The sequence below is a fragment of the Nelumbo lutea genome, chromosome 7 (assembly GCF_056320005.1).
Source record: "Nelumbo lutea isolate HS-2025 chromosome 7, American lotus-T2T, whole genome shotgun sequence".
In the NCBI taxonomy this organism is placed as follows: domain Eukaryota; kingdom Viridiplantae; phylum Streptophyta; class Magnoliopsida; order Proteales; family Nelumbonaceae; genus Nelumbo; species Nelumbo lutea.
In genome coordinates, this window is record NC_142690.1 from 47,547,666 (window position 1) to 47,563,414 (window position 15,749).

Here is a 15,749-nt window from a genome sequence, read left to right on the forward strand (position 1 = left end):
ATGCACAGTCATTCGGTTATCATTGGTCTTCGTTCATTTATTCAAGGTTTTTAAAACTGACGAACTGGTTAGGGGTTCGGTTTGCGGGTCGAATACACTGACTGTTGAATCAAATGGAAATAAAATGGTCAAAACTATTGGATGGTTCGAACAATTTGAATGCCTGAATCAACAGTTTTTAGTGAAATAATGGTTTTGACGTAAAACATAACCGGTCACCTGACCGGTTTCTAATTTTTCCGGTCTGACCATCTGGTCCAATCTGATTTTGAAAGCGATGCATTTATTCGATAAACAACTTTTGATACATTGGTGAGTCAGCTACCGTATGGAGCATAGGCTGATGCTTCTTCCCATCATTTATGCTGCAACAGTAAGTAGTATTCCATATGATGTAGAAGACTGTAATCATCACGTGTTTACCTCACATAATCTGGCTTAGCTGGCTATTGCTTGTTCAATAACAAACTTATCTCTACAAGTTGTGGTCATGTACCATTATTGTTTACTTCACAAAATCTGGTTTATTTAGCATAATTTTTAGGTTATGTTTGGGAGTGCTTAAAAATAAATGCTTATTTGGGCCATTAAACACTTATTGGTATTTGGGAAATAAGCCTGAAATAAGTGTTTATTTTAAAGATAAGGGCTTATTTTTAAGTTCAAATTTTCAGCTTTTTTTTAAGTTCTTATACAATAAGCACTTATTCAACTTTTTTCTTCCAAAATTATCCCAAATTGAATTTTAAAATATCACTAATAAAATTATCCCTAGTTGAATTTTACAAAAGTACTTTTATGAAAGCATTTTTATGAAAACATTTTTATGAAATCACTTTTATGAAATTACTTTTATGAAAGCACTTTTAACATTGAAACTTCCTGATTAATCACAAAGGAGATCATAGATAATCTGAAGAAGGTGTTTGGAAATGACAAAGTCTTTCATTTTGGCATCAATGTCCAATATACTATAACATCAACACCAAAACTTCCTAACTACAAAGCATATCATAGATAATCTCAAGAAGATGTTTGGAAAGGAGCATAAAAGTGATGGACAAACGACCATGAGGACACTATTGAACACCAAGATGCATGAAGGCACTCTACTTGGGGATCATGTCCTTAACATGTAGTGCCTGAATGAGATGGAGATCCTAGGGCAGAAATTAAGGGTAACCCCAGTGCTTTTTTTCCAAACCGAACGGATCTTTAGATTTTTGAAAAATTATGAACTAAAATCAATCGGTTAATCAGTTAACTAGTTTTCTTCTTCGATTTTCAGGTTTTTTGAATTTATAATATAGGGCTCGACTATGATATAGAAAAGATATGATATCAGAAAAATAACTGACCAATAAAGTGGAATCATAAATGTAGTAGCCAATCAGGTGTTATTTATCAAAATTCATGGGTGGTTTTGATCCGTCAAAACTCTTTCCATATCATATCTTTTCTATGTAAAAGATATGATATATTGGTTGACTTGGTTGATTGCTACTTTTTCATATTGCTAACTAGATAACTAAAATTTTCAGTTTTTAATGAGCACCCCTAGCTAGGGGTGTCAATCAGACTGGATTTTGTCCGGTCCATTCCAATCCAATCCAACGTTGGTCCATTTACAAATGGACTAGACCAAATCCAATCCAAACCTATACAAACTGGATGGGATCCAACCCAGAAAATGTGAAAAAGTTATAGAAATATATTAAATTTTATCACAAAAATATAAAAAACAAAAAATTACTGTATCAACCATATATTTCATGTAGAAATTACTGTATCTAATCAACATTCTTTTCAAAGAAATTACTGCATCTGATCAAAGAAATTACTGTATCAACCAAAGAATTCTATCTCCATTTGACCAAGTACCATCAAGAGGATGGATGAAGAACTGCAACCAGAGAATAAAAATTATGAAACCACATAAACCGTTATCCAAACCACCCAAAAAAAGTTGAGAACAAACTAAATTTCCTTTAGGCTGTGTTTGGTTTGATAGAAAATGAGATAGAGAAGTATAAAGTTGAGGGAATGTTATTAAGAAATTTCACAAAATTGGCTAAGAACTTTTCTTTGGGAATTCCACAGAATTACTTAAAGAATTATCTCCCAACTTCCTGTTTCCTATTTACTGGTAAACCAATTGGAGGCTTAAAGCACTATTCTTTTTACTCAAAGAAAAACCAAAGGAAAGAAGAGAAGGCATTTATTTTGGGAAAAATACTGATATGCATGTCCTATCATTGAAACAATTAGAATAATAAAATCTTTTCAGAAAGAATAATTTGGAGATTCAAGAAATGAATTTTGTGACAAGATAACAGAAAACAAAAAAAAAAAAAAAAATCTGTTACTTTGAAGTGAATGTCTTACGTTTGGATAAGACACAAGTATCCATTTGGATCTTACCTATACCCATAACAATTCAATTTGAGCACCTCTGTTTTACCTGAACTGCTTCCCCTTCCTAATTAACCTCTTTCAATTAAAATGCCCCCAAATCCATGATGATGATCATGGCATCCCCGGCCAGTTCCCCACCTCTAGCTAGCTATCCCTGCTTGACCTAACCAATATTCTGCTCTACAGTCACAGTATATCTGTAAACATGACACAGAGGGACCCCCAAGCTTGGTAGGATTATGAGTGTTGTGTGGGAAGAGGAGACCAGAGGGCCCACTTTCAGACCCCAATGGTTGAAAAGTCAACATCAATGCCCTCTTTAGCCCGTCAAACATCCAACATGAGCCATCATTCTCCAACCCCATTAGAAAGATCACTCACAAGCAAAGAAAGCACTAGAGCCACGTCCACACCAATCCACTCAGAATTCAAGCATTATTTTCACAAATTTCTCACTCATATTTCTCCTCAGTCCTCATCATTTGAATTTCTCGATTCGGGCATCAATCAAGCTGAATGACGTGCACGTGTGAGGGATCGTAGCAGTCCTAATCCCGTTCATGAAACGATTTGATGAACAAGGGCCAGTCTAAATGATTACCATGTGTGTAAAGCCTATCAATCTGGAGCACCAAATTAAAACTCACATTTCAAAATAAACTTTTCTTTTATTTGTTTTTTTTTTTCCTTTTTTTCATCTTCTTTTTAATCTTTTACTCTAGGAAAGTCTTTGAGTGCTGCAGTCCATCACTACTACTTTGAACAAGTCAGCAACTTCGGCCGGTTCAGTCCATCACCACTACTATTAATCTGGAGTATAGAAGTTGCATTTTCTTTGGAACCCTTTGTTAGATAATGTATGCCCTTAGCTCTAATTAAATTAATGTATATTTTGACATTTATTGTAAATGAATAAAGTGCATAATCGATTCATATTATTTATGGTGTGTTTCTGTGTAATACCCTTAAACTTGACACTTATGAGACTCATGTTAATTTAGAATCTTCACAGTCATTGGATAGACCTAGGGAGGTTATCCTACCAAGGCTGACACTAATATGCTGTCAAGTCGGTTGAAGTGGCTTGTCTCAGTTGGCAATGTGAGACCTGAAGTACATGTAGGTGGGTTTGTTTGAATCCCTGAACTAGACCATTTTTTAATTATACCCTGGACTTTGGAGACAGATGGGCAAAACTAGAAAGTTACACCTAATCCCTAGACTCGATTAGGGTACTACACTAGGTGTTGGATTGGGTTGTCTTTGATATGCCAATCAGTGAGATCCTTAGAAGGGGTCAAAACTTGGGTATGTTGGGGCAGTCCGAGAATTCACCTGAGTAGGTAATCATAGTGATAGGATCAACCCTTTTGTCAGACAAAGTGAATGGTTGGGGAATGCACTCTCTCTGATGGAAACCTAAACTATCGACAATTGATTTCAAACTTGTTGAGATTTGTTTTGCAAAATATATTTATATAAAGATATACATATATATTATGGTTTCACAAAATGTTCGCAAAAATGTTTTAATTCCCAAGATCCGTGTGAGCAGAGAGTGCAACACTGTACCTTGCCGCCAAGGGAGAGGTGTGGGATTAGCCTATCAAGTAAAAACCCTAAATGGTCTTACACTTAACCTCTCTTGTTAGGTAGTGTTTGATCATTATGGGCTAACAGGTTAAGTGTAAGACCATTTAGGGCTTTTACTTGATAGGCTAATTCCACATCTGCTCACAGTCCTTGGGCCTTCATAAGATGGCTGGACCCAATGACCATTTAGTGTAAATGTTGGGTTCATTAAGAACCCGTACTAATGGACTCAGGGGTTCACTGTATTCAGCATTGAATTCGGCTAGGCCTTGTAACAGATGCTAGGTTGAACCCATGTGGCTTATGTGGAGACCAATGATAGGGTCCCATGCCATACAAAGAGAGCCAAGCTAGCCAGTACATAAAGGGAAATGAGCCTGAAAGCCCAATTCGAACTAGGTTTAATTTGATTAACTAAATTGGGGCGATTAGAAGACAATTCTTATCCACTTAAAGAGTCCAGATCCAAATAAATAATTGGATTAAGAAACTTCTAATTGGATTAGGAGAAGCTGATCCTGATCTGCATAAAAGATAAAGGATAAGCCTTAGACTTAAAGAGTTGATTTGGATCAAGAAACTCCTAATCAAATTAGGAGGTTAATTCTTTAAGGATTATATAAAAGGAGGAGGGCGAACTAGAAAAATGTTACATAGTTTCACAATTTTCTGCATTCAGTTCTTTCTCCCTCTGCTCTTGCTGCCCTACCCTGTTCGATCTACAGTTCTTGGAGTGATCAAGATTAGATCTTGATATTGATTATTGCTAGAAGAGTCAATCTTGAAGCTGTGCTCACATCCCTGCTTGGTTCTTGCTGAAGAATTTGGGTTCTTGCTAAAGAATCTCCTTGCTAATCCTACCTCACCCTAAGCTGTATCATCTTCAATGGAGGAAGGATTTAATAACCTCTTTAGGCGTGAACACGTATGTTGGGATGGGCTTTTTGTGTGGATTCCGTATCAGGTATTCCTCTCCCTAATACTGATTTCAGATTTGGTCCAGTTTGTTTCAAAAGCGAACCTTGAAAAATGTAGTTTTTCTAAATCAGGGAATAGGATTCCCAAAAGGAAGGAAGAAATTTTGAAATTTCGCCTAGCCACCATAGTTCGGCCATTCATATGATGGATCTCCCTTCCCTTCACCCTTCACAGGTATTTGGTTAACATAGCTTCCCAACAAAAAAGTCTGACCTTCTAGGATTGCCCACCAATGGAAGACTCAAGTATCTAAGACACTCTTGAATTTCACATCCCAAAACAATTTCAGCCTCCTCTAGGATCCCCCTCTCCAAACCCCACCAATCTACATTTCCCTAAATTAACTTTCAAACCTGTAACCCTCTCCCCTATCTCCAGAATCTACTTTACAGACCTCACATCTTGTATTCCCCTAAGTTCTCCCAGAATTAATGTGCCATCCAAGAACAAGTGGGACAGTACTTGGTTTTCCATCCCCACTCTAAAACCTCAAAAGATATTTCTTTCACCAGTCCGCTTCAACAGTACTTGGTTTTCTTTCATCCACTATTGTAAACAATATCCATGACAAAAACCTCAAATTGGTTTTAATTCAGATTGTGTCCAACTTAAACTTGGTCCATTGACAACCTCACACCCCCACTCTTATCTTCTATCAATAGACTAGACATTGGTTCAAAAATTCAACCCAACAACCTAGACCACTATGAACCATTACAAATGGACTAGGTCCAATCCAATCCAAATATTATAGCAAATATTTTATAAAAAAAATATTATAAGAAAAAAATACCTGTGAAGCAAAAATGTCCAACCTAGATGCATGGAATATGCTCCAATATCCTAAAATAAAACATTTGCTTAGTCAAAATAGATAAGCACAAATATTTTACAAATCAAATAAGCTAATTGTAGACCATTTGTCATAACTTACATGTTCGATTAGTGTCAGTTGTAAAAGCCACACATACAGGAGAGGTAGCAGCGGCTTCAAGATCCAATTCTAAAACATAATAATGCACAATCAAAAACACATATTAGAAACAAAAACATATAAATAAACATAAGCATATAGGAAAGAGAACAATTGCTTCAAGATCCATTTTTTAGCTTACTTTTTGTTGTTGAAGCTTCTAACCAGTCTTGCCCATAAACTAGAGCCTCCACTGTTTCTGAAAGTAATGAAGTACGATACTGATCCACTATTCTATCACCAGAATTGAATGTTCCCCCGGATGCTACAGTTGATATTGGAATTGCCCAAATATCTCGTGCCAATCTAGAGAGCTTCAGAAACTTCAGATCATCAACTCACCAGAATATCAAAATATCAAACTTTTCACCTCTTGGAAATAGTTTTTCTTCAAGATAAAGATCCAACTCTAACTTTTGAGTCCTTAGACAACATTTCGGACACTCTGCAATCAACCACCGATCAAAATCGCTCAAAAAATCTACAACACCATGAATCCTCAATGGCTGAGATGCAATACTAGAGCATACGATTGACCTATCTTCTATGTCAAAACCCACATACTTTGAATATAGGTCATTCATTGCCTCTCTAACTCTTGTGACATGTTTCTCAGCAGTCTCTCCGTAAATGAGATTGTAGTAATATGTTACAATTTCCATCTTGAACCTAGGATCAAGTACAATGGCAATCTCAAGCACCAAAGAACATTCATCCCAATATTTATCATATTTTTGCTTCATTCTATTTGCCATTGAATGAACATACTCATGTTCACTATCTAGCCACTAAAGCAACAAAAGCTTAATTGTGCAAATATCAGAAAAAATACATTTGAGGTTGGGGAAGTTGTACTTGAAAAGTTTTTTGTGCAGATGTAAAACACTTGCAAACAATCTCGTACCACTACCCCCATCTCCCATTCCTCATCAAATGGTAGATTCTTATAGTCACGGCCGAGCTCGGCTAGTCGACAAAATGCTTCCTTCAACTTTAAAGCTATGTCCAACATATCATATGCGGAATTCCATCACGTTGGACAATCAACAACCATCCCTCTCTTATGTTGTACCTTTGCTTGGCTTATTGCATTGTCAAGTTTTTGCTTCTTATGGGGTGTTAGTCTTACATATTTAGCACTTTCTCAAATCTTATGCAACAATGATGATATTTCTCTCAACCCATCTTGCACAATAAGGTTTAAGATGTGAGCAACACATCTAACATGAAATAGGTCACCATTCAATGGGAACGAACCTTTAACACAGAGCCGGTTCCTATGCTCCCTAACCATAACATCGTTGTTAGAGACAATGTCAACTATTATAGAACATATTTTTTTGTCAATGTTCCAAGTCAATAACCTCTCCATAACAATTTCATATAGAGTGTTTCCATCATGGGGACACTCAACTACCATAAATGCAATAACTTTCTTCTTCAACTCCCACCCATTATCTATAAAATGTGTTGTTAAACAACAATACCCCAAATATTGTTCCGAAGTCCACATATCAGTAGTTAAGCTAATCCGACAATCCAAACTATCAAAGTATTTGTACTTCTCCTTTTCATCCATGTAAATCTTCATGACATCATTCTTTATTGTACTTTTATAAATAAACCTAAATGATGGCTGAAGATTATTGACAAATATCTGAAAAATTTCTTCTTCAACTATGCTAAATGGATGCCCATTCTTCATTATCATCTTCGCTGTCCATTCTACTCCTATCTTGGTCAAATTTAAACTCCACTTCAGCTTGTTGTTTACTAACACACATTTTCTTCATTTTAGGACATCTTGGTAGATGACTCAACAAGTGGCTTGTCCCTTTACTATTTCCACCCATATATTGTTTTCCACAATATATACAAATAGCTTTCTCCTCTCTAGAATTCAATCTTATTTTTTTGAAATGTTCCCAAGCTTTAGATCTAGTCCTCCTTCTACTAGAACTTGATGCCATAGATGTTTCATTGACATCTCCGGAATTGCTTGCATTTTCATTGCTAGTTTCATTCATCCTTGATGCATAAAGACAAAAAACAACAAAAAGAATAAGATACATAATTGTAACAGCTAAATATTCAACTAAGAAGATGAAATAATAATTAAAATAAATATTCACAAAATTGTAACAACACATTTCTAATATAGAATAATAAGATTTACTATGGTCACAAAATGGAAAACTAGAGGTTACGACCCATGGCTGAAAGTAGAAGATGATGAAGAAGAACAAAAGTTCATCAATAGTGATGTTATTGTGGAATGCTACCATAAAGAATGGATCAAAGGTTTGAATGATTAAGGCAATAGTAGTCTAGAGCTTTGGAGAAACATGGTGACTAACAAGGATCTACATCTCAGCAAAAGCAATTGTTCACCAGAAATGTTGAGATTCTTGTCGGTGGCTATATTTGGTTGAGTCTTATTACCATGCACAAATTCCAATGTCATAATTTCACCAGTCAACTAAAAAATCCTAATGGAAATGGAGTTACCAATTAAGCCAAAAAAGAAAAAATGGAGGTCAAGTTCAAGGATTCAGGGGTTATAGCTAGAGGTGTAGAAGCCTTTGGAAAATGATCCTATTAGAGCCTTTGAGAAGCCATTAGAGAAAAGCATTTCAACTGAGAAAATGCAAACAAATTCGAACATATCCGAACATATCCAAATTCAACTAAGAAGACTAAGATACATAACCCATGGGCCATGACATGAGTACATGACCATGAACCACACCAGTGACACTGAAACCAGTCCGGCAATCCAATAATAAAAGGATTACAAGATATACTATAACTTACCTGGTTCAGAATTTTCACCTGAGGTCTATCAATGCAACAGGGGAGTCTTCTTTGGTTTCTGTTGGTTTGTCTTGGACAATGATGATGGCTGATGAGAATATGAGAAGAAACAATGGCAAAAACGATGAAAAACTCTACTGATGCGCTAATGAGAAGATAAGAAGAAATGATGAAAAACTCTACTGATGCACAGATGAGAATATGAGAAGAAATGACGGCATCAAAGGATAAAGAGGGAGAGGGACGACGGTAGAGAAGGATAGAGAGGGAGAGGAAGAAGAGAAAAGAACTAACATGGGAGAAAAAGAACGAAGATCAGAACTATGAGTTCGAAGGTTGCTTTGAGTTTTAGAGTCAGGTTTTGATTTTGGTTTTGAATCAAACCTGTAGGGTTTGGACTTTGGCAAGATGGTGATTCAACGAATTTTGGTTTTAGACCGACTCAAACCAATAATAATACAGACGGTTTTATTTTGGGTTGGCCCAACCCAATAAGTATAATGGATTGTCCAAAACCAATTTGATAAGATTTGAATCGGTTTGGATCCAATCCAAAACCGTCCAATTGACAGCCCTACCCCTAGCAAAAATCGATGCCTAGCCAAAGGTTGATGTTGTTATGCAGTCCCTAAATAAATCCTTCAACTAGTTTGTTCTTAACTACAACATGAATGAGATATACATCTATCTTTTCATTCTCCTTGGCCATTTACAAATACTATAGGCTTTGATGTGGGGTCAAAAGGAATATGGTGATCTAGTAGTTGAAGGATCAAAGTTTGGTTCTTTCCTCAAGACAAAAACAAGGGGATTAAGAGGAACAAGAAGAAATGTTCTTTAAGTCCACACGTCTAGGCTCAAAAAGGCAAATGGGGGTAGGGGAACAACAATAAAATGGGAAACAGATGTAGATGTAGTATTTTTTGAAGTAGCTTGGAGGAACCTCTCATACTCATCGCGCGGTACATTCACCATCTCCTTCCCAGAAACAAATGTAGATGTGAAAGGTGTTAGATATGCCTATTGGTTATCATTAACATCAACCCCACTAGCTACTACATGATTAGCCCATATAGAAGGAGGGCCATGGAGATCATAACAAAATGGGTACACTTCCTTGTAGAGTTACTTTTTCCTTTACCACGGCCTCCCCCTGAGTCATGACCACCACCATGGAAAAATACGGAACCACCACAACCTCCTCGGGAGGCATGTCCCCCCCCCTCTAGTACCACATCCACCTCCTATGGCTATCACAAATGCTGATCTATCAGACTGTGTGAGATTCTCTGTAGATCCCAAAGAAATCCTACGAAGCCATGCAAAAACTTCCTCAAGTGTAGGAAGAGTATAACCTCTCAATATTTGGGCCCTAATTGGTTCATATTCTGATTTCAACCCCACTAAGAACCTAGTGACATCTAGTTGTTTCCTCTGTTGCTGAACCTTAACATCTGGAGTGAGGGGATAATAGACATTGAGTTCATTTCTGAGGTTTTTCATACTGGCATAGTACTCATCTAGGGTTTTATTCCCTTGCTGCAGATTGAAATACTCCTTATAGAACTAATATACCCTTGTAGTATTATCCTGCCCAGAATAAAGCTTCTTAGCATGTTCCCATATGTCCTTAGCTGTATCTAAGAACATAAAGTCGGTACTTATTTTGGTTCAGCTAATGGTTTATCTTCCTTCACGTGTTTCACTTTCCTCTTTGCCTTGAGGAAAACTTCCACTGACTTGGCCCATGGCACATAATTCTCACCATTAAGTTTAATGGAGGTCATCTGTACACCCAAATAATCGAAGGGGATCATCACACTCAGTTTCTGAGCACTAGAACCATCTCTCGTTGCTGCCATTATGTCTCCCCCACTGCTATCTCTAATGTTGAACTCTCAATCACCAACTAAATGCTACGGTAGCCAAGGCAACACTACAATAGTCTCTAAACTTAGGAGATAGGTTCACAACAAGTCACAATCAGTCACCATTGTGCACAAACTACCATTCAGATTAAGAGCAAAAGGTAAACCAACATTCAGACAACACCAACAAGGCAGAAAATTGATGTAGACAACTCAGTCATCCTTCCAGCCCCCCCCCCCCCCCCCCAAAAAAAAAAAAAAAAAACTTTTATTTTTGCTCACACTACTACTAATTACACAGAGCCATAAATCACCACTACAGTAACCATTACACCATTCGGTCACTGTAAACACAACCTGTTCTTGGGCCTTTTGCCAAGAGCCAAGGCTACAAATAACCTAGTTCTTTAAGTTCTTATCAGTCTGAGTAGATTTTTGAGGGTTTTCCAACCCAAAAACACCAACAACATAAAAAAAGGATAACCAACCTTGATGGAGAGCTTTAGCCAACCATCCACTTATTTCTGGAGTTATTCTCTTGAAAGGCAATCAAGTTCTGAGCAGAGAAAGAGAGGCCGAAGTGTTCTCAGACCTAGGTTGAGTCTGTGTTCTCCAATTGTAGTCCAAAGAGAAGAAAAAGAAGTCATGAACAGAAAGGAGCAACAGTCACGAGCAGAGATTTGAAGAGCAACGTCCTGCTCAGATACCATGTTATGTTAGTGGCTTCAGCAATTCGAAGAAGAAGAAGAAGAAGAAGAAGAAAAGGAACAGTCAAATCTAATAGCATAAACCCTACCAGTCGACCCTAATATGAATTAGCCTCTAATTAGTTGTACAAAGACTAAATTGCCCCCACTTAAGTATGGGATAGGAAGTTTTTATTAAAACTGCCACATAAGCACATAACTTAACAGAAATAAAACGACTAATCTACCCTTATTCGGCTAGCTCTAACACAAGTTATCGATCATTTGCTTGACTAATAGGGAACAAATACTTTACATCAACATTGGTATATTCGTCAACCCTTTGCTCTTTGTTACTGCTTCTTGTGCCTTATGGTCTTTAGACAAATGGTAGTTGCCCTAGAGAATCACCACCATGTGCTTTGTTAACATGTTCAATACTTTAAGCATTCTTTGTAGAATCGTTGTTATACACATTGGATTGTTGCATATGGTTGTGTCCCTCTAGACACACTGAAACCATCTCTAGTAGCTTTAGAACTTTACTGGCAAGAGAAATGTCGATGTCTAAATGAGCGAGCAACTTTTAGAGTACCTAAATGATTATGAGTCGAACATGTTGTAATTTGATTCATCTTAACATCGATACAATGATCAAGCAAGACAATTTGACCTTGATTGCAATTGGATCTATCTCGAAAGTCATTAGATGGATTATCCCAGGCAAGAACCCTTTCTTCTTGGTGATTAGAAGCTTGGATTCACTAGTGCTGACTGTTGTTGTTATAGAGAGAGAATCGATACCAATAGATGGTCGAAAAGAGGGAACAGAGAGAAACTAAAAAAGATGCTAGACATATGTATCGGATATTCATCCAATCTCTAGAGGCTGGAGCGATGGAGGTGTTGAGCCCAAGCCTTCAAAAGTTTGGATATGAAAGTTTTAGATGAAAGGAATGGACCTTCAGACTAATTGGTTTTGTCTAGTTTCAGTCCACTCTATGCATGGACGATTTATGTTTGGCAGTCCAAGTCCATACCATCCTTCGTACCCCCAATCGATCCATAACATTTTTGATTTGGATGGGGTCCAACTTGAAACTGGTCCATTGACACCCTTACTCGGAAGTGCATTTTCTTAGGGTATGCCTCTACACAAAAGGGTTATTGTTATTTTGATCCCACTTTGGAACTCGTTTTGTCTCCATGGATGTTATCTTTGCTGAGTCACTTCCATTTTATGGTCATTTTTCAAAGGGGGAGCATTCCATTGAGTTGTTGGTTTCACCACTTCCTTTGTCTTCTCCTATTGATTTTGGAATTAAGTCACCTATAGTTGCTTCTTTCTAGTGGTAGGGCCTATGTCTCCCAATTCTTCTATTCCTACTCCTCCTATTAGTTCTCCAATTTTCATTACTGATCCTACTATTTAGAGGTGGTACCAAAGACAAAGACTACAACGTGAACATATTTTTCCACATCTATAGTTGAGCCTCAAACACTCTCAACCCTTAAAGAGATGATAAATCCTTCACCACCTACTCCAGAATCTCCTTTCCCAAGCTTGGACCTACCTATTGTTGTGAGAAAAAGGTAAGAGGAAATGTATAACATATTGTATTCTCAAACACCTATCCTATTGATTGTTATCCCCATCTTATTATTCCTTCTTAGCCTCCATTTCTTCTTCGCCTATACCTGAGTCAATTATAGAGGCCTTGGCTAAATCAGAATGGAGGGAGGCTATGAGAATTGAAACAAAAGAACTTCATAAAAATAATACATGGGATACTATGGATTTGCCTCATAGGAAGGAACCGATAGAATGTAAGTGGGTGTTTATTATCAAGCATTATGCTGATGACACCATTGAGAGGTATATAACTCGGTAGAAACTAAGGGGTATACCTAGGTATATGGAGCCAAAAAAACTGCTTTAAACGCTTGGTAACAACTGCTTTCAAAATGAAGCCAAAAGGTCCAAAATACTTTTAAAGTTGGTCAGTGTTTTTAATGCTTGGTGACAATTGCTTTTAAAAACATAACAATATTAGGAAGTCAAAACACTTTGAAACTTTGTGCTTTTGGGCTTTGAAGGCAAAATTTCTTAAGGCTCAGTATGGAAGGAGTATAAATACAAATTTATAGAGTATAAAAACTTATATTTTGTATTATTCTTTATGCATTTGTACCGTACGTAATTGTATGTACTCTTTCCAAATTAAGCCTAAAATTTATCAAAACGCAAAATCTAAAATTTATCAACCTTAGCAAAATATATATTCACATGGTACCGGAAAAGTTTTGAACAAATTATATCACTCCGCGAATTTTGATTAATACCTGATTGGTTATGAATGATCCTTCGTGGTAAACTTTTCCTATATCATACATATATACTTTTCCGGTAGCGTAGTCGAACCTCCGCAACCTTATTATCTATTTATCTTGATAAAATAAAGGGAATATCAGCAATTAATTTTGATTGAGCGTTTGATTTTGTCCTTTCCGAGTAGGATTTGGACAATTGGACCCAGCCCTTGTAGACGGACGCTGGGTGTACGGGTTCTTCCCGTCCTCCATTTCTAGTTTGCGGAGAAGGGAACGCATTTTGCCAGCTGTAGCTTTAAATTCTGATCCATTTGAATTGAATTTTCCGAGTTCAAAAAAGGCCGCAGAAGAGAACCAATCAACCAATCCTCTCATCTCTGACGATCAAATTACACTTGCAGAACAAGAAACAGATTGAAGTCTTTTTTTTTTCAGAATCTCTTATTTGCGAGCGAATATTTGTTCAGATCGATCTATATGCATAACTTAGGATTCTCGTCTGAAGCTTCTCTACATGAACGGAAACCTTGAAAACTTCATAAATCTAGGGCAGATATAAACCCTAGAGAGAAAGATACTGGGAGATATATAGATTGATGGATCCAGAGCAGACTTTCATTCGAGTTCAAGAGCGGTTCTCGCAGATGCTGACTCCAAGAATCCGTGCTGCTCTTGAGTATGTCTATCTCGTGGTTGCCATCGCTTTGTTCTGTTTGTTGGTCGTCATGCATGCCAATTATGTTCAGCAGGTAAGGGGAGGCTCGACTCTCGACTACGATTGTTTGATGTTAATTTAGTTGCTTCTATGTATGGATTGCTGATATGGCAAATTTTGATTTCTCTTCATCTTTTTGGTTGTGAATTCTAGGGACTTGAATCATAGAATCCTGTAGCTTGGTTTGCTTTGTTGTCTTTTGAATTGGTATATATAATTCACTCTTCTGAAAGATAGTAACCTGTAATTCGTTCATAAGATTGCATAAACATCGGTGGGTGAACCATTATAATTGGAATGGTGGAGAGTATTTATGATTCATCTGTTTCTGTGGTACCTGTTTTTATAAAGTAGGAAACCTAAAGTACCTCACACTGAGTAAAGTTCTAGATATCATAAACACTCATTAACTGAGTAGCATAAGTGGTTTGGTTAAAATGTAGTTTCACAAGTCAAGCCTGGCAGAGACCATGCCAGCAACAGATCCTTGGTGGTTTTAGGCATAACCATGCACAAAACTGCTGCCCCAATAAAATTGTAACATAGCTTCATAGAAACAGGGCAGTGGATGCAAATGTTGTCTATAGGCTCCACATCCTGTCCACACTAACATCATCCCAGATCCTGGATCTGAAAGCCCCTCCTTGAGAGGTTTTCCTTGGTTGGGCATCTCCCCAATGCAGCTGCCCAAAGCAGAAAATTCACCTCCGAAGGGATAGAGCTGTTCCAAATTATCCTGGCTGAGAAGGGTAGATTGCTGGGGCATCTGAGGCTACTAACAGAAGACTTAAACCGAGAATTGGCCATCACTGCTCCATTTCCACCTCCAGCTGTCTAAACATTTTACTATTCGAGATTGATCCTTGGGAAGCTGCAGGAATCCAGATACATAATCTACTTCTATATCCTGGAAGTCTCTTCTGAATTTTGGGGTCCAAATAACATTTCCTTCTAAAACCTAACATGCAGACACATACTCATGTATACATATGTATGCATTTACATGCATAAAGACATCACTAAATGTGCTATTGACTATTGAGGCTTCCTACATTTTCAGAGCTCATATTCAGTACCCCTAGTTCTATCCTAAGTCTCAGTTTTTTCTCCTATTCCTTGATTTGTTTACTAAATTTGGCTTTTAGGTGCCAACATGATTCAATACGGATATTGACACAAGATACTGCATAATACTTATTGATGTATTATTTTCAAATTTTATTCTCCTATGTCCTAATGATGTAGGACCAGCTCAGTTCTAGTCCTTAGAGAATGTTGAATGGTCTTCTTTGATCAGAACTTTGTGGCTGTTGATGGCTGTAATGGCTTCTTGAAGGAATAAGAGAGAAAATAGGGATAGAAAGAAGAGAGAAAAA

General features: G+C 37.2%; 2 protein-coding genes across 2 annotated transcripts in view; one reads left to right on the forward strand and one right to left on the reverse strand.

Moving 5' to 3' along the window:
* Window positions 1-5,909: 5,909 nt before the first annotated feature.
* On the reverse strand, window positions 5,910-7,670 carry LOC148846281 (zinc finger BED domain-containing protein RICESLEEPER 2-like). The gene is made up of 4 exons (XM_088955956.1): window positions 7,185-7,670; window positions 6,490-6,747; window positions 6,102-6,282; window positions 5,910-5,989 (listed from the first exon to the last, which is right to left on the reverse strand). Exons 1-4 carry the CDS (start codon window positions 7,668-7,670, stop codon window positions 5,910-5,912), a joined length of 1,005 nt encoding a protein of 334 aa, XP_088812082.1.
* Window positions 7,671-13,694: 6,024 nt separating this feature from the next.
* Window positions 13,695-15,749, forward strand: part of LOC148846282 (S3 self-incompatibility locus-linked pollen protein) — a 69,352-nt gene continuing 67,297 nt past the window's right edge. Inside the window, exon 1 of the mRNA XM_088954875.1 lies at window positions 13,695-14,407. Coding sequence (XP_088811001.1) covers window positions 14,255-14,407 — 153 coding nt within the window. The 5' untranslated portion in view covers window positions 13,695-14,254. The remainder of the gene's footprint in view (window positions 14,408-15,749) is intronic.

Excerpts from the sequence above, each read along its gene's own strand:
- LOC148846281 (XM_088955956.1), bottom strand. The coding sequence starts at position 7,670 with ATGATAATGAAGAATGGGCATCCATTTAGCATAGTTGAAGAAGAAATT. Across the intron at positions 6,748-7,184 it reads TGAATGGTGACCTATTTCAT|TGGCTAGATAGTGAACATGA; the intron begins GTTAGATGTGTT and ends TTGTTGCTTTAG. Across the intron at positions 6,283-6,489 it reads ACATAGAAGATAGGTCAATC|TTTCTGAAGCTCTCTAGATT; the intron begins GTATGCTCTAGT and ends GATGATCTGAAG.